The sequence below is a fragment of the Cygnus olor genome, chromosome 1, assembly GCF_009769625.2.
Source record: "Cygnus olor isolate bCygOlo1 chromosome 1, bCygOlo1.pri.v2, whole genome shotgun sequence".
NCBI classification, from domain to species: domain Eukaryota; kingdom Metazoa; phylum Chordata; class Aves; order Anseriformes; family Anatidae; genus Cygnus; species Cygnus olor.
The window spans coordinates 64,593,716-64,620,892 of NC_049169.1; the positions used below are offsets into that span (position 1 = coordinate 64,593,716).

At 50.0% G+C, this 27,177-nt stretch overlaps 1 protein-coding gene across 1 annotated transcript; it reads right to left on the reverse strand.

Moving 5' to 3' along the window:
• Window positions 1-2,487: 2,487 nt before the first annotated feature.
• On the reverse strand, window positions 2,488-23,495 carry LOC121064054 (sodium- and chloride-dependent GABA transporter 1-like). Its single transcript, XM_040545251.1, has 14 exons — window positions 23,258-23,495; window positions 19,065-19,196; window positions 18,306-18,406; window positions 16,066-16,175; window positions 15,583-15,715; window positions 14,256-14,390; window positions 13,511-13,614; window positions 13,109-13,233; window positions 11,935-12,047; window positions 7,422-7,553; window positions 6,596-6,698; window positions 6,073-6,173; window positions 5,118-5,285; window positions 2,488-2,726 (listed from the first exon to the last, which is right to left on the reverse strand). The coding sequence occupies exons 1-14, from the start codon at window positions 23,493-23,495 to the stop codon at window positions 2,622-2,624; spliced, it is 1,800 nt and encodes a 599-aa protein (XP_040401185.1). The 3' UTR covers window positions 2,488-2,621.
• Window positions 23,496-27,177: the final 3,682 nt, after the last annotated feature.

The window sequence follows — 27,177 nt, forward strand, 5'->3', positions numbered from 1 at the left end:
AAGGGATTTGAGCACAGCTCCCTAAATAGCTCCTTAAAATTAAGAGGTTTCACGGCAGATTATGGTAAGCGGCCGCCTGCGGCGAGCGGGAGGCACCGGCAGGTGCTGGGGAGCCGCGGGGCAGAGGAGAGGCAGGAGAGCTGCGGGTGGGAGCAGGACCAAAGGAGCAGGATCTGCCCCAGGACCTGCTGGGGGCAGAAGGAGCAGGGAGGTGGCCACCAGTAGCTGCTGGTGGATGGCACGGAGCAGCCCTTACTGGGGACTGGCCACTGGGGCGTGGGGTGAGCTGATGGGGCCGGCCCCATCCCTGCCTTGTCACCGGGCAGGAGAGGGGAGTGCGGTGGAGGTGGGAAGGCTGTTCTGGCACTATGGGAGGAGAGGGGCTGGAAATGCTGCAGAAGCGTATCAGCCACTAAGGCAGAGCTCGACTAAGGACAAATTCCTCCCTGCATGGCTACAAATGCCAGACTTTGCAGATCCGAACATTCATGGTGGAAGTGAAATAGGGCAAAACCAGGAAAGGCCACAAAGCCTTTCAGAGCAAGCAGAGCTCTGCAGGAACTGGTGGAGCAGGGTTTGAGGACCCTCTTCTAGCAATACCAAGAAATAATATTTCACTCATTCTGGTCCAAAGAGCACGAGAAGACAGCTGAGATTTATAAGTTTTGCTATTGGGGCGCATATGGGTGCTTAGGGACTGGATCCTGTTGTAAAAAGCTGAACTCCTCCAGGGGTCCCGAGCTCCAGTGTTCAGTGGGAACTGGGCTCACGGTGAGCGGCTGAGCAAGGGGTGAGCAGAGAACAGTTGTAAGGGTGGAAGGAGGGGGCTTGAGAGGAGCTGGGAAGGGACCTTGTTCTCTGGGCCCTTCCTTCCATGCCAGCCTGGATGTACAGCCCTTGTACAGCTGAGGTCTTTCACAGTGTTAGGGTCTTGCCCAAGCATTGACTCTTCTGCCCATTACCCATGTTTGAAGCTCTCAGTCTGCGTTTAAGGGCAGGGAGTGACCAGGATGCACAAGCAAAAGCAGGTTTCTAGTAAAGGACATAACTGCAAAGATGAGACAGCAGTGTCTGTTCTCAACGCAAATGCCCCTCTCAAAGGATTTGAGAAGACTGTGGTTTCCTTCATCACCCAGTTTATAAAGATAGGTGAAAGTGGAATAGAAAATTTCAGATACATAAGTGCCTGAAATCACAGGACAAGGAAAGATGACATTTCTGTAACTACCTGAGATTAATTGTGCTGAACTATGAATGCTTAGTTTTTGGCTTTCAGCTTTATGAGACCCAATGTGTACACCCAGAGCTCCCTGGTGTCTATCCATCAGCTGTGATTTTTTTGACACAAATATCCTAATGATGAGATGTGGGATGGGGCCTGGTCTCAGCTTGTGGTGCTGGAGGCTGCAAAAAACACCCCCAAGGCCTGATGAGGGCTGTGCACTCAGCGTGCTGCTCACACCGCCTTGCCCAGGGAGCCAGAGCTCTGAGGTGTTACAGCACCTACGGCAGGTCCCAGCCCGGTGCTGTGTGTGCTGCCTGTGCAGGCGCTCCCCAAGGGAAGTCAGCACCGCTCCACGGGGGGAGCCTACTGCTCGCTGCATCCTACCAGGAGCTCTCGTCTTCCACAGCCTGGGGTTTCGGTGCTGCCACCTCCCAAAACAGGTAGAAGCCACGCTACCCGTGGGCACTACCCTGCGTCTTGCTGCCTCCCACCCGGGGACATAGCCAAGGAGGGTGCTTGGCAGGAATCGCCCTGTCCCAGCCTTGGGGCAGATCCGCACCATGCCAAAAGGTCTCCCCACAGCCCAGCAGACCACTGGCCTCCACACAGAGCAGAACATGGTCAGCATAGGAAACAGGAAAAACACCCAGCAAAGAGCCCTCTTAACTGCATTTTAGGGTCGGGGGGTGGCCACTGCAAGCAGCTTCAAAGAGCGGGGCACTCCAGGAGAGAAAGGCTGCCTCTGTGCTCAGCTCTGGCTCATGGGGCAGCAACACCTAGAGACGTGCAGGACTGAAATACAACACCCGTGAGCAGCACGTCCTCTCCTGATGTCCTTCTCCAGTTTTGGGGTGGTTTCCTATAGCTATTAGCACGCTGGGCTCCTCACTGGAATTGGTTGTCCTGCTATGTCCCCTCCAACAATGCATTTCCTAGTGTTGTTTTATGCTACATCACTTGATAACCATCTGGGATTGTAACCTGGTGGCTTTCCAGGGCGACAACACAGCTGTGTGCTACGGGACACTCAGTGTGGGATCACATGAAAAGGGAAGATGGAGAGGAGAGAAGTGGTGAACGACCAGTCTAAGCTCTCTAGAAGCTTCACCTCTCTCCAGGAGGAGGGAGCCTTGGGCACGGGATGCTCCCCTCTGAGAGCCCATGCCAGGACGTTGCACGATGAGGACGGTCACCGCACAGTGCCCTGGTGGCACCTCGCACAGAGCTGTGGTCAGCCAGGAAGGGGGGAAGAGATGCGAGGGGGCTCCTCCGCCAGGTCCTTTCTCCTCCTGGAAAGCCACCAGAGAGCCGGGGACAGCGAGCTGTGCTGGAGGATCTGGAGGGATGGTGTGGCACGGGCAGCTACGGGGCAGGGCGAGGAGCTCCAGCTCTCCTCCTAGACGGTGGCATCCGAGACCCTCCCGTTCAAGGACATCTTCGGCTGGAGGCCGTTCTCCTGCACCTGCGCCTCGGGCTGGGGCTGCGTCATCTGCTGCAAACGCTGCCGGGAACAAGTGGAGAGAGCTCATCAGATGCTGACATGGCAGCAGCTGAGGGCTGGGACGCCCATCACCACCCTTGTGGTGGCCCCGGTGACAGCACAAGGGGACGGTGCACATGGCAGGGGTTGCTCCTGCAGCACCGCTCAGCCACCCACTGCAAGCTGCCCTTGCTTTGGTGCTGTGCAGAGCACAGCAGCGCCTGCTTTTACCTGAAATGCAGGGAGCACCTTTATAACACGGGCACACTGCTACCAGGCAGTACCAGCTGCAAGCAGGAACAGGAGAGAGCTGTAATGTCACAGACTTCAGAGCAGACCCATTTTCCGAGTTCCCCTATTTTTTACAGCTAGGGTTTATTACGGAGCATTATTAACTAGCTGCAGCATGCTGACAAGGTCACGGTCCATGCCTCTGATGTAGATCAGACTCGTCCCCCTGCACAAACCTCAGCACCAGCAGTGATTCCCGTCACCCTAAAACTGATCAAATGAAAACTGTAGAGCAAGGTAAAAAGAAGCAAGAACCCAGGAAGATATGGAGGGGCAAGCCATTACTGGAGGCGTGTGGACTGAGCATCAGGAGTGATGAAAGCAAATGAATCACTTTTGCCTGTCAGGGAGGGGCTGATGCTTCAAATTGCAAAAGAGAAGGCAGAGGAGGATTGAGCCTGACCTGAATAGGCTTCACTAAGTCAGGAAGAGGCTCTTTCCAGCAAAGGGAAACAAGCTCCTACTCTCCAGCACAGCTGAAGAGGCTGTTGCTGGGTGAAGTCCCTGACATGTTCACTGAGCTGCTTCTGCCATTCATGGTCTTTTTTTTCCCCCCTCGCATTCATGCTCGGTAGGATCAAAATGACTTGTAATCTTCCCTGTCTGTCATAACCACTTTATTCAGCATTGGCATCTAATTTCCCTCCAGCTTCAGTTCTATTACAAACTAATCCAGGATCTGTGCATATAAGAGGCCAAAAATTCTCTCCGTCTCTCTGACACACACACTCGCACGCACGCACACAAAAGCCTGCTTTCTTCCTGCTGCCATCTGCTGCTTATTGCTGGATCTATGGGCACTGGGGAGCACAAGCCCTCAGTCAGAAGGAGTGGCGCTACTTCTGGGGGGACACAGCTCGGCGTGGGCTCCCCCAGACACCAAGACGTGCTATCCCCATCCCATCTGGGAACGGGATTGAAACAATATCTGTATCTGCACACTTCCCTTTTTCCCCCTTTTCAGCTCCTATTACAAGGTGGTAAGGAGCCCTCTAAATATCTGAGAAAGGATCTGCTATTGGAATTGCATCGACCCAAAATCACCTGAGTGGCTTGAGTCCTGTGGGAACCTCAATGCTGGCCTCAAGATCAATGGCAAGAACCAAAAAATGGCCTCAGATGAGAGACCAGAAATGGAAAGCAGATCTGAGACATCAAACCCACCCATCCTGTACCAGAGCCCATCCAGAGAGCTGGGAGGAAGAAGAGTCAAAATCCACCTGCAACCTGACCTCAGAGGTAGGGAACCTGAGGCTGACCTCAGCCCAGTGAATCCAGCCAAAACATTTCCAAATTAAACATTATTCAAGATACATCATCCACGAAGTAAACTCAAGTGGTTTAGGTGGCATCTGCTGGCTGTTGCAGCTGAGCTGTGGAAGTCGTAAATCAGCAGCACCCCTGCAGTGACTTCTTGTGCACTGAGCCGGGGATGTGGTGCACGGTGCTCTCAAGACTGAGCATCAACACTGTAATTGAGATCTTAACAGCAATCACTAGGTAGGACATACAGAGACTCATGATTCACTGCTGTATAAAACCTTGCTCAAATCACACACACACACAAAGAAGTTTTAAACAAGATTAAAGAGTTGCAGGTATTTTAGTTCCTGCATAAAATTCTGCCTTGCTTCTTATCCCCCTCATTCACTGACTGCCATTTGCAAAGCACATATCAAAAGATTGCTGTATGTCTCCGTACTAGCAGGTCTTAGCCCTGAGTTATTTCAAGCTCTGTGCTTGGAGGATGTTGATTTCTCTGCCGAGAAGTGCAAGGTAGACTTGCTCTTAGCCAGGGACTGTCGGGAACTGGGATTTCTCTGGGTTACTAAATTTCAAGGGTTTTTATTTTTTTTCCAATCTCCTCCAGGGCTCCAGTGCCCAGCTGTGCTGGGAACTCCTCTCCAGCCAGCCCACGTAGCCAGAGGCTGGTCCGTGCCTTGGGGCTGACCTGAGCCTTCCTGGAGGAGGAAACGTGCAGGGCTCCTGTGGCACCCAACTAAAAACTCTGGCAAAACGGACTTTGTCAGAGCAGTCTCTGCTTGGCTCTCCTCTGATTGGTTCAGCAGGAGGCTTAACTCTAAGCAGAAAGCAGAAGAGGAGAGGTGAAGCCATTCATACCTGCCGGAGAGTCCCTGTTGAGGTGAAGAAACAGTACAGCATGTATCCTGGAATCAGCACCATGGAGGACAGGGCCATGAGCCAGCCAATGCCTTGCCCCCACGCAGGATAGACGTATTTTCCCAGTGTCAGAGGGGTCATTTCCACCACGCTGAAGAAGAACACACCCTAGGAAAAGAGCATCAGCCATCGCAGGTGAGGGTGTGCAAAATCAGAGGCCATCCGTTCATTTTTTTCCTTTGTCATCCTCTTAGCTCACAGAGGTATTACAGAAATCCAGTAGCTCCTTAAACTATTTTAGATGCTTTCAGCCCATCATCTCTTAATTTTATATCATTTCTCCCCTGATTATCCTATGTGAAATGCTAGAACTGGAATAACCCTGGTTTTCTTCTCCACCAGACTGCTCAGATAAGCTGTGCCCCCTCTAAGCAGTTCCTAACCGAGTCAGGAGCTTGGTTACTAACTGGCCTCAGGAGCCTTCAGCTCCCTGTCACTGGCCTTCTCATGGCATTCCTTGTACTACTCCTGCTGGAAATGTGGGAACCAGCAAAGGCAAGATTGCTCTACAATCAGCTATACTGTATTTGCTGGTGTCTTTTACTCTGACAAGCCTATTAGGCACTGAGGCAAGAAGCTGCAGCAGCCGAGAACCTTCTCCAGTACCAATAACAGCTTCTAAAAACAGTAAATTATTTGCTTTTCTCTTGGCATCTCAGAAAGAACTGATAGCATAATTTAGATTAAAACAATCACTCTGGATCTTTTCTTATGCATGATTTCCAGCAGGCAGGGTGAAAGAGGGTCTTGTATTACTTCGCCCATCTCAGATAAGCCTACCAAGCACCTTGAAGTTATGGACAGACCTTGAGAACACAGTGTTTCCCCTATGGCCCATCCAAACTAAGAGGCCCGTCTGGATCCACTCCTGCAGATAGGTTCCTTCTGTTCTTACCAGGCATACAAGAGGAGTGAAGAAGGCCCAGCAGATCTTCCACCAGATGCAAGGTTTGTAGCCAATCATTTCTTCGATGTTCGTGTAAAATCTGTTCACACCTGCAGGAAGAAACGTCTGTTGGAGAAAACCATCCATTCTCAGTGCCACAGTCATCACCTCTTCTCATGACAGAGCAAAGGCCAGCCACAGTGAGAGGGTGACAATGCTGTGGCATGGGAATCATTATCTGGAGGAGTCAGGAGACGGGGACACAAACACAGATTCAGCTTAGCAGCTTTGATGGTCCTGGTGTCCTCGGGAGGTACCAGAGGGCAGGACCCTAGGCATATGCCAGTTTGTGCAGAGGTCTTTGTGGTGGCCTGGAGAAGTGAGATGACAGCCTCCTACTCCTGATTTTCTGGAGTTATCTGCCTGAGCTATTTTCAGTTGCAAATCTTTCATTGGCTTCACCGTCGGACGCTTTAGAAAAATCTCACTGTGCCCGTGGAGACAAGAAAGAAATAAGGTCTTTTGTGCTTACCATAACACCAAGAAATTGAGATGGTCTCAAAGAAGACAAGAAAGAGAAGACACATGCCACTGGCTGAGTAGTAATCAAAGAGCTTGAAGACATAAATGCCACCCTGAGGAGACAAAGCCAGGGTCAAGGAGCTTGGTTATAGATTATGCTTGACAATATCAGCCAGCTGCTTGGATTGCTACTGTTTAAACTGCTGGCTTTAATGTTAATTTCCTTGGACAGCAGAGCGAGCACTTCAGTGTTTCCACTGAAATCAGGTTCCCAGAAGAAAAACCAATGTGCTCCTGCAGACAATTAGCCAGCTTGTTCTGGCATGGCCAATGGTGAGGAGAAAAGCAGCGACTCACTAGGCTTTCTTATTTTTCTCTGGTTTAGATGGAGCCACTTAATTTAATCTGCTTGCCCCTCCCAGGAGCTTTGCTGCTTTGCCTCCTCACAAACCTGCAGAGCTCCACAAGTGGTCTGAAGACCACGCAGCCCTGACGTCCACACACGTGAACCTTGGCTTCAGAGCCAGAGGTTCAGGGCCCCAAGAGACTGGTTCACGTTATCTTAACCCTTTGCACCAAGCGTTCCTTCAATTTGGGCTTTTCTGGCCTGAGCCCTTATTGCAAACAGCAAAAGAACAAACCAGGCCCCAGGATGGTGGTGACAATGACAGAGGCATCCTAAGTCACCTGAGACGTGGCTGTGATGATAGGCCCATTTGTTCAGCACTAGGATGGCCCCCATGATTACAGTCACTTCTCCCCAAGCTTTTGATGCTACTGTGATATGCAAAGGTGCCTGGAGAAGTGCCAGGAGCAGAGGTACAAGCTGTCTGTACCTGGGTGATGTTGGAGAATCCAATGAGGTAAGAGATGAAACAGACTATCGCAATGAAGACCTTCTTCCTGGCTCTCAGGACGTGAGGATATTCATCCATCAGGGCTGTAATGAACCCCTCCACGGTGCAGAACTGTGGCAAAAGATATACACCAAGGACTTGTCTGTGAGTATCTGAACCTGACACCACCCCCACCTCCATTTAGCCTCAATGCTGAGAGCCTCGTTTCCTTTAGTGTCATCTCCAGACACTAGAAAAGAAGGCTCTGCACAATGTTGATTTTCATCATCTTCTGAAAGTGCCTCTCTCCCTTCACTGAACATAGAGGGAATTAAAAGGACTGAGCTTAAATGCCAAAAATTAGCTGAGATATATCTCCACCTTCTGCCACCCATGGAAAGCTTCCTCTTTCCTCCCCGACTTCTTGAGGGCCACCCACCAGTGCCCCGCTCCCCGAGCTGCCGGGCTGTCCGTCGCAGCAGTGTGCCTGTCTGCTGCTGGCTTTATCTCACTTTTCAAGCACACAGTACTTTAAAAGACCGTCCTCACAGCACACGGTCTTTCTAGAGCTGGAGGCACTCGTGTGGTGCTGTACCAGGCACAGCGTGCTAATGCTGCCTGCACCGTGACACATAAAGAAGTCCCCATGAGTGTGACCTTCCTGTCCCATGGCACGAGGGCAGTTTGTATATGGGCAGTGCATCCTTCCCTCCTATTCCTTGTTAAATTGTGGGAGTCACTTCTACGTCTCACTCCCAGAAACCACTGGTAACACACAGCTCTCAGAGAGCACATCACACCTGTAGCAAAAATACTGGGAAGCTTATGAGACCATTCCCCTGGTCACCCTCAGTAAGTGCATAAGCCAGTGACAATGACAGATCTTTCATTGCTCTTGGGTGTCAGGGACTTCTCTGTCTCTGGGAGGGCGCTCTAGAATGTGAGGGCATTTATAGATTTAGATCTGAACAGGGAGACAAGAAGAAAAAATAAAAGAAAAATCAGTGGAGGTAGGGGTAGAGATGCACAGCCTAAAAAGAGCAGCATAGCGCTGGAAAAATCCGTGGAAGAAAAGCTGGGTGTCTGAGTCATGCCTGCTGCTGGGCAGGGACGGTGGAAGAGCTCACGTCCTGTCGGTTCTGGGGCACAGAGCGAGGCAAAGAGCAATGTTTCTGCCCAGGGTTTTATCTGTACACGGTGTAGTGTGGAAGGCTGCATCCCAGAGAGCCCAAGCTCTATTGCTTTGACTCAAATTTATAATGAACTAAGCCTTTTATGTTGGACAAGAGTGCTATTAAAGCATCCTTTGCTGTTTGGGCAGGGGTTGAGCTGCCTTTATACTCATCGACAGCGAGCTCTGCATCCCCATCCCACCCAGCTCGCTGTCTGGAAGAGTCAGGACTGAGCTGGCACCATGGTGTGAAGCGCCAGCATGACAAAAACAACCCTGTCGAAAGCTATTCCTTCCACGTGGCTGCATGGCCAGCGCTGGGCAGCCTGGCACCAGGCAAGGCAGAGAGGCTGGGACGAGGGGGAGAGGGTGGATGTCATGGGTGTCCAGCTAGCTAGACAAAATGGGGAACCAAATGGTGGTATGCCTTTTTTTTCTAGCCATAAAAGAGGCAGTGACCTTCATACCGTTCACTGAAAATTGCCTCTCCACCTCATTGCCTCAGGCTTGGGAGGTGATGCAGCCACTGGGGCTGGAGCAGGCTCAAATTCCAGACCTTGCTTCCCTGTCCAAAATTCCCAGCCCACACACTTAACCCCAGACATGCAGCCAGGATGAATAGGCACCTGAGGGAAAGCACCCTGCTTCCAGGAGTGATGAGTGTCTGGTCATTGTTGTGCCTCCTGGACTTCCTTACTTCACCCTATGTGTGCACTTGTGCAGGCAGGTGGATACACGCACATACACGTGTGCAAGCACACACCAGTCTGCTTTCCAAAAAGCTCCATTTTATTCACTGTCTCTAGCCACAATTTTTAGCCCGTTCTGTTCTTCTTCATGCTTCTCTCCATGATATTGTTTTTCTCCTAAAGATCGTATTCCCAATCACCTCTCTTTTGCTCTTTTTCCCCTCTTGGTGCTTATTCACTACCCAAGCTGCTGGGTCCAGTGACCTGGGCTTGGCAGCCTCTCCCCCATCCTCCCACGGTGCCAGGGGCTTGCTAGCCCCTCGGCCACGCCAACCAGAAGGAACCCCCTGACCCAGCCAGGACCAGGGCCTGGGGGTGGCTTAACCACAGCTGCCAGATGTGCAGCGGGGAGCCCTGAGCATGGGTCTGGCTGCTCTCAGCAGCAAATCCTCACGGATAACCTGCAAGAGGCAGCCTCACATGGGACAGACGTGGGCTTGCAGTCACAAGGCTTGCTAGCTCCCTTGGGGAGAAAATGCCTGACCTGGAAATCGGTAGGTTAAAAGAAAGCATTAACATATTATACAAGAGAGCTGAAGCCGGGGTAGATCAGAAGCAGAGTGAACATGAAGGACCAGGACCACGAGCAGCAACTGGGGGCACGGCTGGGAGGTGCATGTGCCCCGATGTAGGTCACTGCTCCGCTCATCGCGCCACGGAGGAGAGGATCATGACAGCAAGGAGGTGGCTGGAGCTGGGCAGCATCTGCAGAAGGCTCTCTGCTGAGATCGTGGGCACGGGCACACCTCCACCCCTTTTTTTATTTTTTAATGGATGCTTCAAAACGCATGTGCGATTGCAGCCCTTGTTGAAGCCCATGCATGTTATTTGTTTTAGATTCACAGGCTGCCGCTCTGTAAATCGCGCGTTTGATTGACTCAGAGCTCCTGCATGCACACAGAAAGCTTCTCCCCATCTATTTATCTGCGCTTTTTTAAAAGCCTGTTTTCTGTTTGATGCTTCCTCCCCCCCTGCTCCTCCTCCAGGCAGCGATAGCCCCCCACAGACTGCCTGCCCTCTGAGACTGGCTGGCAGAGGGGACTTGGAGAATTTCAAGTGGTATTTGAGAAGCAAATGCAGCAAATAAATTCCACACTGTGCTTTGAGGGCTTATTGTCATGTCTCGAACTATTTACTAGAGCTGAGTGAATAATCCATGGAGAGCAATTTATTTTTTTTTCTGTAAATGGAGCTTCTTTTGGAACATTTAGTCATTATTTGAAATTATTTGCCAATAATGTCTGTGGTCATGCAGCTGTGAGCTTCATGATGTGTTTATGGGAGTGTGTCATAATTGACAACCAGGTCTGGCTGATCAGATTTTCTTGGAAACCAGTTATGACATTTCAGGAATATGTCTGATTCTGAACTAGACTCGGGTTTATGAAGGCTACATGTAATCTGGGAGAGCATCCATTTTGTGCCAGTAGTTTCCACTGCAAGGAAAGACCATGCAGGCACAGGAGAGGATGTGACAGACCAAACACACGCTTCTGAAGGAGCCTTTGGTTTTAGTGCACTTCCCACCCCAAAGGGGTTACTTCACTGGGTAGCTACTTTTATGCTGAATTAACAGAAAGAAAAAAAAAAAAAGTATCATCACTTGTTAAAAAAAAAAAAAAAAACAGAGAGCCCATGCTGTTTTGTCTGGGGAGCCTTTCCCAAGGCACGGCTCCCTTCCTCTGCCAGGAGCCTGCTCACTACAAAGCTGGTGAGAGAGCTCAAGCAGCACAACACTCCACCTTGTAATTAACAGGACTACACTTGTTATCAACAACAGTGCTAAAATCCTGCACCGAACCCCCATCACCACGGGGGAGCCCTGCTTCAAACACCACATCACTGCTTTTCTCAGTGCAACCTGCCGATGACACAACAGAGTGTTGCAGTCTGGCCAGAGACTGGTACATGTCGCACAGAGATGCTCCTGCCAGCTCCTAGGAGCGGAAAAGTTGGGGACTTTCTACCCTAGCTCACGCCAGTAAGCCAAAGTAGTGGCATTTTCTTGGCATTGCCTCACCAGAGATAGTTTGGTCACTGTGCTCCATGATACAGTAAGGAAATCCAAAGCACACAAAATTAGCTTCTCAAAAAATACCAAGAATGGCAACCACCACAAACTGTTATTGTGTGGACACAAAATGAAACAGTTAATACTGATTTCCGTTATTTTCCTTTCCCTGTCAGGCCACCTGGCAAGACCGGGACACACTGTGCCCAAACAGCAGCACCAACACTTCTCTAGGGCCAAAACCCATTCTGAATGGAGAACAGCTTTCCAAAGATACTCCTACAGGGAAGTGGTGATCATCTCATAAGGCTAGCTGGTTCTGCTGGTCACTATTGTGTTTTTAAACGGCAGCAGGACCATGACTGGTGCGCTGGAAGGTCAGATACCACCACGCTTGCAGTGTGTATGACCATGTTAGGGAAAGAGTGCAGGGGTGATGAGCACACGGGAGGTTTTGTTTCATGTAGCTGAGTCTAAGAAAAGACCCTACTCATCACTGACCCAAGGTGCAGAATTAAAAACCACCATCATGTCCAAAAATATCTCTGTATCTCACCCCACTTTGTCCCTGGGTTGTCTCACCTGACTGTCCAGGCCCAGCATCATCAACATAGAGAAGAAGAGGATGGACCAGAGTGGGGACAGGGGTAGCTGTGTGACCACTTGTGGGTAGGCAAGGAAAGCCAGTCCGGGGCCTGTGGCAGCGAAAAGAAAGGTGAGTCCATGTTTATAATGCATTTGGTGGAAAGTCTGAGTGACAAGCAACAGTGAGGGAGAGTCAGTGATGGCAGTTGGGAAGTGCAGAAATTTAAGACAGGAGCTAGAACAACATGAGCCTTCACCCGTGACACACCAACCCTGTGGGGTGAACAGCGGTGGGATGGGGAGGCATCAATGACTGAAGAAATGCTTTGCCTTTTCTTCTCCTGCCAGAAAGAAAGTCATCAAATCACTGCTACCAAATAGAGCTGGAGTACTTTGCTAGGAAAAAAAAAAAAAAAAAAGAATGAAATTCAGAGCTGGATGTAACTTTCCTGATATCCTTTTTTTTTTTTTTTTCCCTCCCATCACAAAATGCTGTTGCTTGAGATTAAAGTTTTCTCTGGGAAAACAGCAATTTCAAAATATGTCTTTGGGCAAAAAGACGGAGTCCCATCTAGGTTAAAAAAATATTCTGAGGTTACAATTTTTAAATTTCGCATGGAAAAGGGACTCCAAGTTTTGATCACATCTGCTGAGAACACAGGCAATGTGTGAGGAGCCATCTATTCTCCAAGGAAGGTTTCAGAAAGCAAGCAGCCTAAATATTTTACTGTAGCAAAAGCATATAAAACTTCACCACTGAAAGCAGGTGAACATTAAAAGCAGACAGGGATGCCCCTGGCAGCAGGAATTGGTGTGCAATAAATGGCAGCCACAGGTGCCTTGGACCCATCTTGGTGGATGGGCATGCAAAGAGGGTTGCACACTTGGCTTGTGGACAAGACAGGAGCATCCTGTGTTTGAAGTGGTATTGGTTACACCAGTAAAAGTGATGCCATTACACCAATGACAGAAAAAGCTCTGGTACTCTGTACATACACAGTGCAGAAAGGTTTCACAGGAAAATATTAAGATCTGATTCTTCTCCATTTTAACTCAGGGACAACCCCTGAGTATCAAAGTAGAGAAATACAAGCCTGAATAGGGGATGTTGGAGGAGTAGGGATGAAAACACAGTCTGAGCCTTATTGGCAGCACTGCTGTGACTGCTTACCTGAGGAGGCCAGTTCTGAGATGGACTTCTTCGTGATGTGCGACATGAAGCCAACGATAGAGAAAATAACAAATCCAGCAAATATGCTTGTTGTGGAGTTTATACAGCAGACAATAATAGAGTCTCTGCAAAAGAGAAAGTAAGAGAAGAAACCAGCTGCAAGACCCTACCAAAGAGTCAAGAATCAAAGGGTGGGCAAATGGAAGACTAAACCTTCCCCCTAGGGAGATGGCAGCGTGCCCCTCAGCTGCATGGTGACACAGGGGGATATCAGAGGTCGGGCACCCAGACTCGCTGTGACCCCTCCACGCCCACAAACACTCGGGGCAGAGGGGCTGTGGGATGGTGGCTGCAACGCTTTGCTGCGCCCTCCACACGGGGATGCAGGAGAACCCAACAGACCTGTAGACGTTGTTATGGAAAGTGTTGTAGCTCCCCAGTGCGATTAGGGACCCCAGCCCCAGGCCGTAGGAGAAGAAGATCTGTGTGGCCGCATCCATCCAGACCTGTGGAGAAAGAGCCAGCTTTGAGCCTGTCCTGCACCGTGTGGCCAGCTGGGTGGGTGAGGCCCACCACCACCCAACCTCTGGGTAACACAGCCCATCGTTCCCTCCCTCAGGGGCTGGCCTCCACGCTGCAGGCAGCTCCACACGGGGCCACTGAGGGGGCCGGATCCAGACCGCAGAGTTGGTGACTCAGCCATCCAGCACACCATCACTTCGCCATCTAACACTTCCAAGAATTGCTGTTCTGTTCCCTGTTGTGTTTGTGTTGCTCCTGAGCTCCCAACACTAGTGCCACCACATCATCCTCTCCCTGGGAACACCAGAGCAGGGCCAAATCACCAGCCCAAGGTGATCAGGGAAATGAGGCACTCCCGGTGCAGAGGGGAGGCTCCTTTGTTGTGGTAATTTCTCACTTAAATATCACTTAATTACAAAACATCTGCTGCACTCATTTTCCACCCATTAAGGACCTGAGTTTTGCCTCAAATTGTGAGGGTTGTGACAACTTTAATGGGGCAGCTATTCTGTTTCATTTTCAATTCCTTCTTAAATTATTCAAGGGAAGATCCCAGGGAACACTAACAGGAAGATAGCTTGGATGTCAGAGCTCCCAACAGGTTACGTACAGCCAGGCTACCAACCTCGGAGTCAGAGAGCTTTCTGAAGTCAGGTGTGAGGTAGAAGAGGATACCCTCCTTGGCCCCTGGCAGCGTGACTCCCCGGAAGAAGAGGATGAAGAGCATGAAGTAGGGGTAGGTGGCTGAGAAATACACCACCTGTGGGAGACACAGTGGGAGAGAGGTCATCAGCCATTCCTCTTCCTACCCATGGTGACTTTGTGGCCACTGTGTCCCACTCTGAGGAGGGACAGGGTCCCCATGCATTGCCACTCTTGGCTGAGCCTGTGATCGCAGGGAGAGCAGCCTGCACAGCCCCCAGGAAAGAGACTGGCCAACAGCTTCCTTGTGTTTTCCATCTCCCGCTCCCATGTAAGTAACATTTCTGGCTGTTCCTCTCTGCCAATGACATGCAAGGACACATTAATCGCAAAAGTAGCAGGCGAAATTCTGGATGGATTGCCCAAAGACAAGGGAATTGCAGAGGGATAAATTTAGTTCACAGAAGTAATCCCTTTAAGTCATTGCATCCTTATTTTGCAGAGCTAAAGCCTGTGTTCCTCTAGTCCAACGCATCAAGAAACATTAGCCATCTTGGCTTTCTTTTCAGCAATGTTTCAGAGAATCACAAGCACGTGCCGTCCCTCAACACGCAACAGCAGTCAGTGGGGCTCTGCTGCGGCTGCGTAGCAAAACCCCATCCAAGAACCCCCACAGGAGTCAACAGTTGAGGTGACCTACCTCTGAAGTGCTTCTTTCTGATCTTCCCTCTAGATTATTCCTTCCATAATGCTGTCCCTTTACAACACGCTGTGCTCTAAATAACACACCTCAGTATCTCAGCATCACCGTTTCACTAAACTAAGCAATTACCTCTCTGCTGTGCTGGGCTGAAATGCTACTCAGTGAATAACCATATGCTTCTCATCTGTAAGTCTCCCACCAATAACTAAAGGGCAGCAGAGAAATTTTCAATCCAGGCAGTGAGTGTTTTTCAGCCCACAGCATTTTAAGAGACCCCAATTTTCAGAAGGGGGAGCCCAGAATAGACCTCACCTTCTTGAACTGTCCTGAGGTGGGTAGCATAAGTCATCTCTGAAAAATCTCTTCCCAAAACCTTCAGAGAGACTGAGCGCTCAGACCCGTGACTTTGCAGGGAACAGTTATTCTCTGTGCTTAGACTGAAAGTTACCAGGAACACAGTAGCAATTTTTTACAACCGTGTAAGGTAAATGTCAAGAATTTAATAGCATCTACTGTGATTCTGCCTTGAAACACCGTAACCGTAGTTATAGGCACGCAGACTAAATCGAGGCTGGAGGACATTTCGACAGTGCCAAACCACACGTACCTTGCCTGTCCACTCCACGCCCTTCCAGATGGAGAAGTAGACCAGCAGCCAGGCCAGGGCCAGCGTGCCGGCCAGGGGCCAGCGGATGGAGCCGGGCTCCCCCAGGCCCCCAGACATCTGGTGCATGTTCCTCCTAGGGGAGGGAGGAGATTGCGTTAAAGGGAGGCCCAACCCTTGAGGACAGAGGGGTGGGAGATCCCAGAGGTGGCTAGAGAGAGAAGGGCCAGGTGCAGGCATGCACAAGAGCCTGCAAAACCCTAGGGGAACCCAAGGCTCATCATGAGGGGCTAATGGAAGGAGAACAGATGCAGAGAGGCCGTTACCCTTCCTATTTATCTGACTACACATCACACCCCACACCCATGCCCATCCCAGCCAGTAGCTGGCTTTCCAAGGCCAGGACTTGACAGGGAGGGCAGCAGCCCCAGCTGGCAGGACGGCCACGGTGGGGGAGAAACCTGGTGTAGGCAGCTGTGGACATACTCCCAGAACTCGGTGACGGCACTGGTGAGGTTGGTGGTGTCCTCCAGGGAGTAGTTGGAGAAGCAGCGTTCGGTGTTCCAGGCATTCCCGCAGCTCTGCCACGGCAGGTCCTGGGGAGCATGCATGTAGTTAGCACCACATCTCCGGCAAGGAGTGAAAACTGCCTTCTTTTAAACTGCAAACCCATTATTATTATTATTTTATTTTTGCAAAGAGGACAGGTGGTTCATCTGGATGGGCAGGATCCTTGCAGCCAAAGGCGTTAAATGCTTTTCCAGAATAACAATGAAGTGTGATGCAGGCTTTTCCAGGAAACAATATCAAGACATGATTAAGGCAATGTCATAGCTCTAATAAAATGCAGCAATTCCCTGGATAGGAAGCAATTTCCAATTAACTGTTGGTAATTAATAGCTACTAATTAAAATAGCTACCAGCGGATATTGTGTTTATAATCACTACAGCTTTTGGCTATTTTCACACAACAAGAGGTTGGAATTTACTGCACAAAGGATAAACTCTGTTTTGTTCCTTATCTCCTATTTATACCAGGCTCCAATGTGTAAAAAGCAACATGGCATTGAGAACTGGGGGCTAAGGGCTTGTCTGTGTGAATAAACCGTTGCAGCATAAGCTCGGGAGTAAACGTGAAGCACGGTAGTTATTTCGTGCTGTCCCCTCCCCTGATTTTAAGCAGTGCAGAGAGGTTCTTGGGATATGTTTACACCATGGGCAGCAGCGTGACGGCAGCACACCGTTGCAGGTTGAATGCAATCAGCTCTGGAGCTGCAGCATCACGGGCTGTATGAGCACACAGGGCAGCGTGCCCTTGCCACGTAGTGCCATGGCTAAGGGAGCCCAGCTTGAGCAGCTCAGACACATCCCCACGTGCAGCAGTCTCATTTCCCCAGTGCAGAGCAGGCACGTCCACAGCACGTAGATGGCTGCAGAAGGACTACTCTGGATGATTTCCCTTTGTTGATTAGGCCTCGGGCTCCAGCTCAACAAAGCCTTTGGGAATATGTTTGTGTCCATTCCTATCCATCCGTGAATGCAGACCCCATTAAAAAATATTATCTGTGTTTCAAGTGTTTTGTTGCACCAGTGCCTGTAAGCAGAGCCACACAGCAGCCCTTCAACCAAGTGGTTTGCATGACAGAGATGCGGCACAGCTCTTCCAGGAGGGGTAGGCAGGGAGACTTTTTTGCTGCTCTATTTCCTCTGGATCTCAGAGGACAGAAGCTGCACAAGGCAAGCTGGGTTCCTTGTTCAGCTTCCAAATACTCCTAGTCAAATTTAGGAGGGGCAGGGGTCATGCATCAGCCTAGCTTTTTGATTGGCATGTTGGGAAGCATCTCAGGTGAAAGCAGACACCTGGAGCTGCCTGTGGAGACACTGACACTGTCACCAGCCAGGTCTGTGACACCTCAACAAGCCAAGGACACATCCTAAGATGCACCCTGCCCAGCCTTTTGTTCATTTGGGAATCCCTTGAGGGTGTACTAGTCATCCACTGCTGAATATTTTGTTCAGGACCCAGCAGCCTACAGTGAGTAAAGGCGGTATAAGTGCAGCTGGGCATGCCAGACAGAACATTTTAGCTGAAGTGTTAACAGACGTGAAATCTTTTGATCAAACAAACAGTGCAAGTGGTTGTACAACCTTTGTAACAGCAGTTCAGGCTTATATTTAAATGAAAGTCATCCCATTTGAACCATAGAGTTGATGTCTTTAACGCTGCAGGTTGCTCAGAGAGCTAAGGGTGCTCTTCTCAGCTGCTGGGCCAAAAGAAATCACCCAGCTACCAAGAAATTAACATGGGGTGTTCACATGGAAATCTCGCATGGTAAAATATCCTGCTGCAGGAGAGGAGACCATTATATACCGCAATGCTGAAGTACCTGTTAAGGGATAGTCACAACCTGATATCTAAATGCTTTCTGAATCATGTTCCAAGCGGAAGAAATTCTGGGGATATCATTTATCAAGAGAAGTGTAAATGAGGACTAATTAAGGTCAGGACCTTAGATAAATCCCATGTAATGAGAACATGTTGTAACAACACACAGCTGGGGAATGTGCAGCTCTTGGCTTCACACAGCTCCAGACGTACAACAGAGACACGAGGTGGGTTTTAAAACACACAAGGTGTGTTTCATGGCATGAACAACTCTTCCCTACACAGCAGGGAGTAAGGACTGCACAGCCAACACCACACCACAGAAATGCCTGTGACTCACCGCAGTGAAAGAATTGAAGAGATAGTAGAGAGACCAGGCGATGATGACAATGTAGTAGATGTTCAGCCAGAAGGAGAGAACCACAGCTGCCAGCCCCACTCCTAGGAAAGAAGGCAGAGAGCAGCATCAATCCAGGTCTCTGGTGCCCATCTGAGCTCCTGGGCACCACAACAAGCTTTGTGGCAGAGCCAGAAAAAACATACACAGTGCCTTCAAGTGAACTGGTCAGCAAGGGAGGCTTATTCCCTCACATTTCTCACTCACTCATTTCCATTGGGTGAAAATTTCAGTTTGCTACAGATACTTTAGGGACAGAGCTCCACAAAAACAAGATCTGGTCACTTCCCCAGCAGAATCTCTCCTTCCCATGTCCAAGGCATTTCTAAATCATCATTTGTTTCCAGAAGGCTGTGACTCCAGATGTGGCAGCAGGTCCACAAACTCTATCTACAGCCTTCCCAGGCAAACAAGGTGAGCCCACATGGGGAGGCTAGGGGCAGGTCTTCTGCAGCCAGAGCCCCTGCATCAAGTCCTTGTTGCTCTGGAACAGCTCTGTCACCACACAGGACTGCTTAACTGCACGGTGATGTTAGCAACTCCAGGCTTCATGGTCAAGGACAGCCTGATAAATATAGATGGAAAAAACTCTGCTGACCTGGCATCCCACCCCAGCTCCCCAGGGGTTTACTTCCTGGTACCATTAGAGGACTTTTTTCTGTAGCTACATGCCACCACCTCCACAAACTTACAGCACAGTACCTTTAAACATGGGTGCTAATTTCCAGACCCCCAGTCCACCCACAGAGGTATACTGGCCAAGAGCAGTTTCCAGCAGGAAGAGGGGAATCCCAGCAAACACCAGCGTCAGGAAATAGGGAATGAGGAAGGCCCCTGAAAGAAGGAGAAGTGTTATCATGTGTCTCCCCATTTTACCAAGAAGTAAATGTCTCCAGCTGCTGTTTCTCCAGCAGCACCCACACGATGATGAGCAGACTTGCTCAGAGGCAACAGCTGGTGTTGGTAAGTTTGGAAAGTCTCCCACTGAGAGCACTGAGAGCCTTCCCCTTATGTAGTCATACCACTATGGGTATATGTATCTCATATATATATATATATATACTACATCATAGCCGTGTGACACCAGTCTCACTTAGTTGATAGATTCTTGGGTGCTGCCAAGCCCAAAGTGACAGTGAACCCAAATGCCCAGGTACTGACATTGGTAACTTGTTCTTGTGGGTGTTTCCTGTCTTACCTGCAGTGACACAATTCTCCACCTTGGGGAAAAGGGCACAGGAATATCTGGTGTTGACCACCATTTTCTTTGTTTGCAGCTGTTTCAGTCTTTTAAGGAAACTATGGCTAAGCCTGTATTTGCTCTTCTATCAGCCCTGTATACCTCGCCACCCTTCCCCTAGGTTTTACCCTTGAAGTCACTGGTGAAAACATTATTCCTCTCTGTGAATCCTTTTGGAAATCCTCTTGTCACTAGAAGGGAGGCAGTGCAGCCATTCAGCAGAGATATTACTTGCACCCCAATATTAGAAGAGCAAATACAATAGGTGAGCTTCGCCATGCGATTTGAAGGCTGTACATGTGCAGGTCATCTTGACTTCTAGGATTTGGCACAAAGCTCACTTTCCAGCTTCCTTGTGCATGTGCTGGAGCGTACTATTGTCCCTGAGGAGGACAAAGTCTTGCAGAAGATACCAGTGGGATATAGAGAGGGGGACACTATGCACAGCAGCAGCTGGCTGTGTCCAGGGTGGCACTGATGTCTGCACCAGCTGGAGGGCTGAGCTGTCAGCCCATGTCTTCTTCTGCAGGTGTTATCAGGAGAGCAAACACGGAGCCAGCCAGCAGAGCCACCTGCAGAGCTGCAGCCCAGCTTGTGCCTGGCAGAGCCGGGCTCCCTCAGCTGCTCTCCGAGAGCGGCGAAGCAGTGAGGCTGTTGTGGCCGCTGGCCTGGGGGCACCCAGCTGAGGATGCCTGCATGCCAAGCGGGGAGCTGAGCCCAGCTGGGAGAGGCGGGTGCCAGCACCCGGCATGGGACTCAGCAGGGGCCACCGTGCAAGCAGAGCTGGCAGCAAGTGGTGGGGAGGAAACGCTGCAGGCCAGCAGCTCTCTGTCCGTCAGCCTGAACTGCAAGCTGGCATGCAAGTACAGGCTCTCAGCTCCGACAGCAGCCTGGCGAGGAGGAGCCAACAGCTCTGAGCATGGCAGCAGGAGGAGCGCTTCCCACACAGCATCCTACCCGTGGGACAGGTCCAGCCCCAGGAGCTCTGCAAGAAGCCAGAGGCCATGGATGCTGCCTTGGTGCCATTGTAGAGCTTGGGGACTGAGCTTAGCGGTGGACACAGTGTCTGGCTCACTTCTGTGCAAGTAGCTAATGAAATTTGGCCACTGCCTGGTCCTGCATTTTTCATCTGCGGCAGGCCAGGAAGGTTTGTAAAAAGTTTTATTAGACTACTGAGAGAGAAAATAAACCAAACCAAACCAACAAAACAAACAAACAAACAAAAACAGACAAACTTTTGGACCCAGGTCAGTTATCCTGGCTTGACCCAAAAAAATCAAAAAAATCTAGAATTGGGGAAAATATTCAAGCCAAACTGCAGACTTGAACTGAGGGCTGTTGGCAACAGTGCTACTCTGCAGGGCCAGGTTCCCCAGCAGGCACTGATAACACCCCCAGGGGCTGTACAGCCAGAGGTTAAATCAGTCTGGGAATTATTACCTAAAATCTGCATGCCTGTGCCTCACCATGCAGCCCCACATCTATCTGCAGTCTCCATCTCCTAATGCCATACAGCAAGGAATAACAATTAATCTTTAAGCCAGTGAACACTGCCCACGAATCAGTTGAGCATTACAAGCTGTTATGTGCCTTTTCTTGGCATCTCAAAGTGTAAATGAGAAGTTCGTGATGCTTATTTTAAAGAAACGTTCCTCTCTCAAGTTATTCAAGCTCAGGATCTCATAGACAATTTTTAGTACCTACTGAGCCACATTTAGAGTCAATTTAGAGTCCGGTAAAATCCTTTTGACATCAGAAGGACTGCATGGAGCTGAGCATTAGTCATCGCTGGGCTCATCCATCTGCGCGCAGAGCCAGCAGGGAGCCCGGGCATCTCTCTGGATGAAGCCTGCTCCATGCAGTGGATGGGGCTTGTATGGGGCTGCCATACCCAGAGTGAATATCCCCTAACTACATGCCCATCTACAATGCAGAGCAAATCAGCCACGAGCTGATACAACGTGACAGCAGTAAGGTGACAATATTTCCATCCAGTCCAATTGTCCTGTGTGCGATGGAAGCAGCCCGCGCCGCGCACAGCACACATGCAGGATGCTACAATTAGCATCCTGCCCTCTGCCTGCGCTGCCCACTGGCTTGCCATCAGATGCAGCGTGACCTTTCCTCACTGTTCACCGCCAGGGACCGGTGATGCCTGTGTGCGTCACTTCTGCCTCTTCCAGGCATCAGCCGCTCACTGCTCCTTGTTGCCAGCTGTGGGCACAGCCAGACCGGGATGGAGCTGGAGGAACAAGCAGCACAGGCTGCCACCAGCTGCACAACCCAGCAGGCGAGGCAAGGCATGAGAGCAGAGGTACCAATTCCCCCATTTCACCTGCGCAGTGTTTTTGCTGGCAAATGGCTGGTCCCTCAGCATGCCTGCAGCTGCCAGGTCAGTGGTTACCCCACCTGCCATTGCTGGCACTAATTACAGCAGTCCACACCTCTGCTGCACCATCCCTCTTAGGATCTCAGACGGCTTTATAAATTGGATTGATTTTAGCTCAGAGAAACCTCTCACCTAATTATAGGTATCACCATCCCAACCTTTAAATGTGAAGAGAGGGGCAGCATAGATACGGTGTGTTTGGGATCATGCAGCTATCACAGGGCAAAGACTGGGAAGCTTTGTATGAGGGTGGGCACCACAGCCTGGTGCCAGAGCATGGGTGGATAAACACGGGAAACCTGCACCATGGCTCCCCTGCACAGACCTGGATGATGCCCACAAACCTCATTCAGCTCAGCCACTCACTTGTGCCTCCCTGCAAAATGACACATCAAAATCACCTTGTCAAAATGGATAACTGCCTGGTGTCCCACTGGGACTCACTCCACAGGCTTCAGAGAAAGGGCCATGATTCCCCTAAAAGCCACAGAGTTACACGGAAAGACCACTGCAGGTTCCCAGGGGGGAAGGAGGAGGTCCACCTACACCCCCTATGCCAGGGACAGCAGGGGTGGGCTGGAGACATGAGAATTCATGAGAATCGGGGATGAAGCAGGTTTTGAAAATAAAATTTGAGGCAAAAAGAGAAGGAAAAAGGTGAGGAGAAGATAAATGAGAAAAGGAGACCCTCAGAGCAGCATGGACAAACGTGACCCTGGGGATGAGGACTCTGGGCAACAAAGAGCTAAGAAGGAAGCAAACACCAACATGGGAAGGCTAATGTGATGATATAATTATATGTGCAGCCTGAAAGGTGAGGCGGAGGAGTTCAGACTTGTGGAGAAGTCTGAGGAATGGCTCAAGGAGGTGAGCAGCATGTTAAGGAGGAAGGGAAGGTTATTTTACTAATAGGCAAAAACACTGAGAGAGATGGGCATGGGGGAGGAGGAGAAAAGGTTGTCTGCTCTATTGATGTCAAAGCAGCACATATTCCCCCCCACAAAAGCATCGCCATGCTGAGGTTGAAGATACAGCACCATTTTACAGAGGCAAGCTGAGACACAAGGATGTGTTTAATGACTTGATCCAGGTCATGGAGAAAGTCTGTAGCTGGGGAGGGAGATGACCTCCCATCTCTCTTGATTTCTAACCCATTGCTGTTTCCATCTGCCCACCAGCCACTTGTACAGACCCATACCAAGCCAGAGCCCATCCAGGGGGCAAGGCTGCTCAGAGGTGAGCGCAGACGCTGTGCGTTTCTCTCACCTCCTCCGTTCTTGCCGCAGAGATAGGGGAAGCGCCAGACATTGCCCAGCCCGATGGCATAGCCCACGCAGGACAGCAAGAAGTCAAATCTCCCCTTCCAGGAGCCCCTGTCTGGGATATCCTTCTTCTTCTTGGTGCTCAAGGCTTCAGGGGCAATGGGCTCTGACTCCTCCAGGGCTGCCTGCTTCACCTCGGAGGGAGAGCTCAGCTCCACGGAGGTGTTGTCCATCTTGCCCATGGTGACTCAGATGTACAGCTGCTTTTGCTCAGGGGCTGGAGGAGCAGAAAGGGCAGCCTTGGTCCTGGCCAAGCTCAGATGAAACGGGAAGTGCTGGGCAAATCTCCTGATGAAAAAGTGAAGAAAGAAGTTACCCAGTGTTAGTGTGTCATGCTCAGGGGAGAGCCTCACAGGGCTGAGGTGGACCCATGGGGTTGACTCATGCACATCAGGGCAGCCTCCCCATGCCTCCCTGCTTTCACCAGAGGTAACCAGGAGGGAAATTTTGCTCTACTGAGGAGCCATGGTCACACAGACTGCTAACAACGGACTCAAACCCGGTTGTTATCAGCATATAGCAAACCCCTTGCCTCTCATCTCTTCCTCATCCCAACGCTTGCTCTGTGAAAAGCTCTGGGACCAGTGTGCATGTGGTGACACCCCAGCAGTGTGAGCTGCCTGCAGGTGACCCACCACAGTGCAGTCCAGGCAGAGAAGTATATTTGGCATGTCCATGAGACAGTGGACAGAAGGGCACACCAGAAGTACCACATCCCTCATGGCCAGGACCCAAACCTGAGTACACAGAGACACCTGAGATGGTGTGGCCCAGCCATCCATGCGTGGCTGTAACCACGTAGCTTTGCAACAGCACCTCCACTATGGACACGTGCTGCTTTGCTACTCATTGCCCTAAAAGACGGATTTTCATGAGTACTTTGTGGAAGTACCCCTGAAGGCATCTAAGCAGGCCCTTGGAGCTGTGCTGTGCACCCTAATAGGGTGTCCAAGCAGGGCCCAGGGCCTACACGCCAGGTCAGAAGCCATGTGGGTTTATGAGGCCCAGACAAGGCAGAGATGCCCAGCTGAGGGAGAGAGCAGCCTTTGCAGCACCTACACACTCCCCAGCTCCTTGGAGCATGGCAGAGGGATCTATTTTGGGCTGCACAAGGTGGCAGTGACTCAGCCATGATCACTGCAATACCTGGCAAGGAAATCCCTGGTCTGTTCGGTGCCTCCTTCTACTCCCTGACACATGTGATGTTGCACTCACCAGATGATGATCAGGCGATGCTCATGAGTAGAATCCACCAGGATTTTCACCAGAACTGAGGAGCTACCACCTCAGTTCGGGAAATCCCTGAGCTACAAGCTATTGGAGGCTGAGGGGCTCTTCCAGGGAAGCACTGCTCTGTACTTCTCCTGGTTGTTTCCTTTCCCCTCAGCATCTGCCCTTGGCCAGAGCAGAAGATGGGGCCTGGGGCCAGCATGGCCTTGGCTCTCGCCCAGGCCATTTTCCGTAAAAGTGAGTATAAGCCTCCAACAGGGGCCATCATGGTAGCCAGTGCTACAATCTCCCAAAAAAATCTGTTGACAAAAACCTTGCCAGATACACAGATCAGAAGTAAATGTCAAGTGGGTATATCAGGAAACAAAACCATACTATGAAGAGGTGGCATAGTCTAGTAGTCAAAGCTGGCCTTACTTGAGCTACTTATTCTTGCCAGTCTCATCTAGTAAGCAAAGAGTGCCCATTTGCCCCACAGGATACTTGTGAGTACTCACTAACAGGTGTTTCTAAAGCTTTCTAAACAGACACCCTCCCAGCCAGGCTGAACAGCAGCATTGGATCCTGCTCACTACAAGTGACGCCCTGCGACTACACCAGATGGATTTCCTTCCTCCACAGAATTTGTCACAGAGGTTAGAAAAACTGCCAATTGCAAAGAGAATGGCTGAGCCAGAAAATAACTATAATTTATTCTGCTACGTCAACAGAGAAGCCAGAATACTCCTTGCTGCAGAATAAAGGCTGTAAACCAAAGCCCTCTGAGCTTCAAAGCCAACCCAGAGCCACACAACTCCTTTAGCCCGAAGATGGTGGCAGGTAAGCCCAGCAGTAAATGACAGCACACAGAAACCTCCTGGGGAGAAGAGACAGTTTCAAATAGCCCATGACGCAGATACCAGAAGAAAGCATTTCTGGACACCCGACACAAAGGCTTCAGTTAATGGATCCTCTTTCCATCCTACACTTTGTGATAGCACTGTCACACCAACTCCTGTCTCCTCAGTGAGGCAGGGAGCACAAAGATTATACAGAGCGTGTAGGAGGAAGGTAAAATAAAGACAATTTATAAATCAAAACAGAAGAAATAGCACCAAAACCCCTGGGAAGAATTCAGAGCTGGGCTAAGTCAGGATAATTAGCTATGCCTGGAGACATAACAAATTAGGCTCAGCAGAAGCCATTTTGACTCTCTTTTTTTTCTTTTCCTTTTTTTTCTTTTTATTTCCTGAGACAAAAAAAAAAAGTAGGTAAGTTGTTAACATATATATATATGTCTAATATATATATATCTTATATCCTGCTCTTCCTGTGCTGTTTCCCTCTGTTCTTGCTGCCACAGTGCTGGAGCAATACTGTAACTAGATCCATACTTCATATGCTTGGGGTTAGGATGTTAGAGGGGCAGCAGACCATACTGGCAGTTTCTTCTAATCTGAGAAGTGAGTTCCTTCATCAACAGCTCTGAAAGAATAAATTCTGCCAGACTTTAACTAGATTTATGGATGTTTCTCCATAGCCAAGAGACCTAGCAGAAAAACAGTGAAATGGACCCACTGACAGTCCATCTTACCTACTGTCCTGTCTCTAATAGTGATGGATAATTAGGTAAAGAGTATAGAAACACAACAAGTTTGAGATGGTGTCTCTCATAGTGTATCCAGCTTCCTGAGCTAGGTTTTGCACCTGCGTTTTAAGATTTAATCAAGTCTGATAGATTTTTCGTCCGTCAGAGAGAGATCTGTCAGAGAGACATCCATCAGAGAGACATTTAGCCTTGGGATGTGTCCTTTTCCACCCTTCCCTCTCCACAGCACACAGGTGATACTCATTGAGGGGTATGACCAATAAGACATATAACCTCTCTTGAGAAAGCTCCAGAAAGCCTCCAGGCTGTGGATGACCATCTCTCCAGTTCCCATGTATCTGCTCTCAGGTGTCTCAGAATCTCACCAACCATTGGTACTCAAATAAAGAACAGAAGTCTTAAAAAGCAACCTTGTTCAGGACTGAGAGGGCTCTGAGAAGAGCAGTCTGATGCCCTGCAGAGCTGTGGTGTCCCCTGAGATCTGCCCCACAGCCATGGTGGCAGGGTCCACATGTGTCCTGCAGCCTGGCCATGCGATGTCCAACCCATGCATACATGCACCTCTGAGCAGGAAAAATCCAGGTATTGGTTGCTCCCAGGTGCAGTCTTTGACTCTTGTGTTGGGACATGAGCTCACACAGCAGAGAATTGGTCCTACCAGGACAAGATACACCAGCCCCTCTGCTTGGCTATGTGGTCTCCTCAGCACAAGTACAAGCCTCTGCCCTGTGCTGAGAGCCTGGAGAAAACAGAGTGGGTGCAGCGGCTCTCTGTCATGTCACATTATTTGTTCTGAAAAGCACACAGTGCTTTGGGCACAGCAAAAAGCCCGAAGGACTGAGAATGATAATCAATAAGAGCAGAGTTACCAGCTGGAGGTGGTCTGTGCTCAGCAAGGCCTTGAAAACAAGGTCAAAGAGTCTGAGGTCAAAACATGACACTGCAGCAGGTTTCTCATTCAGCTTCTTCCAAACACATCATAAACCAAAGCTAAGGCTTTCAAAACAATCATTAAAAGCTGGGGTCATAAATCCCTGGCAGCAAAG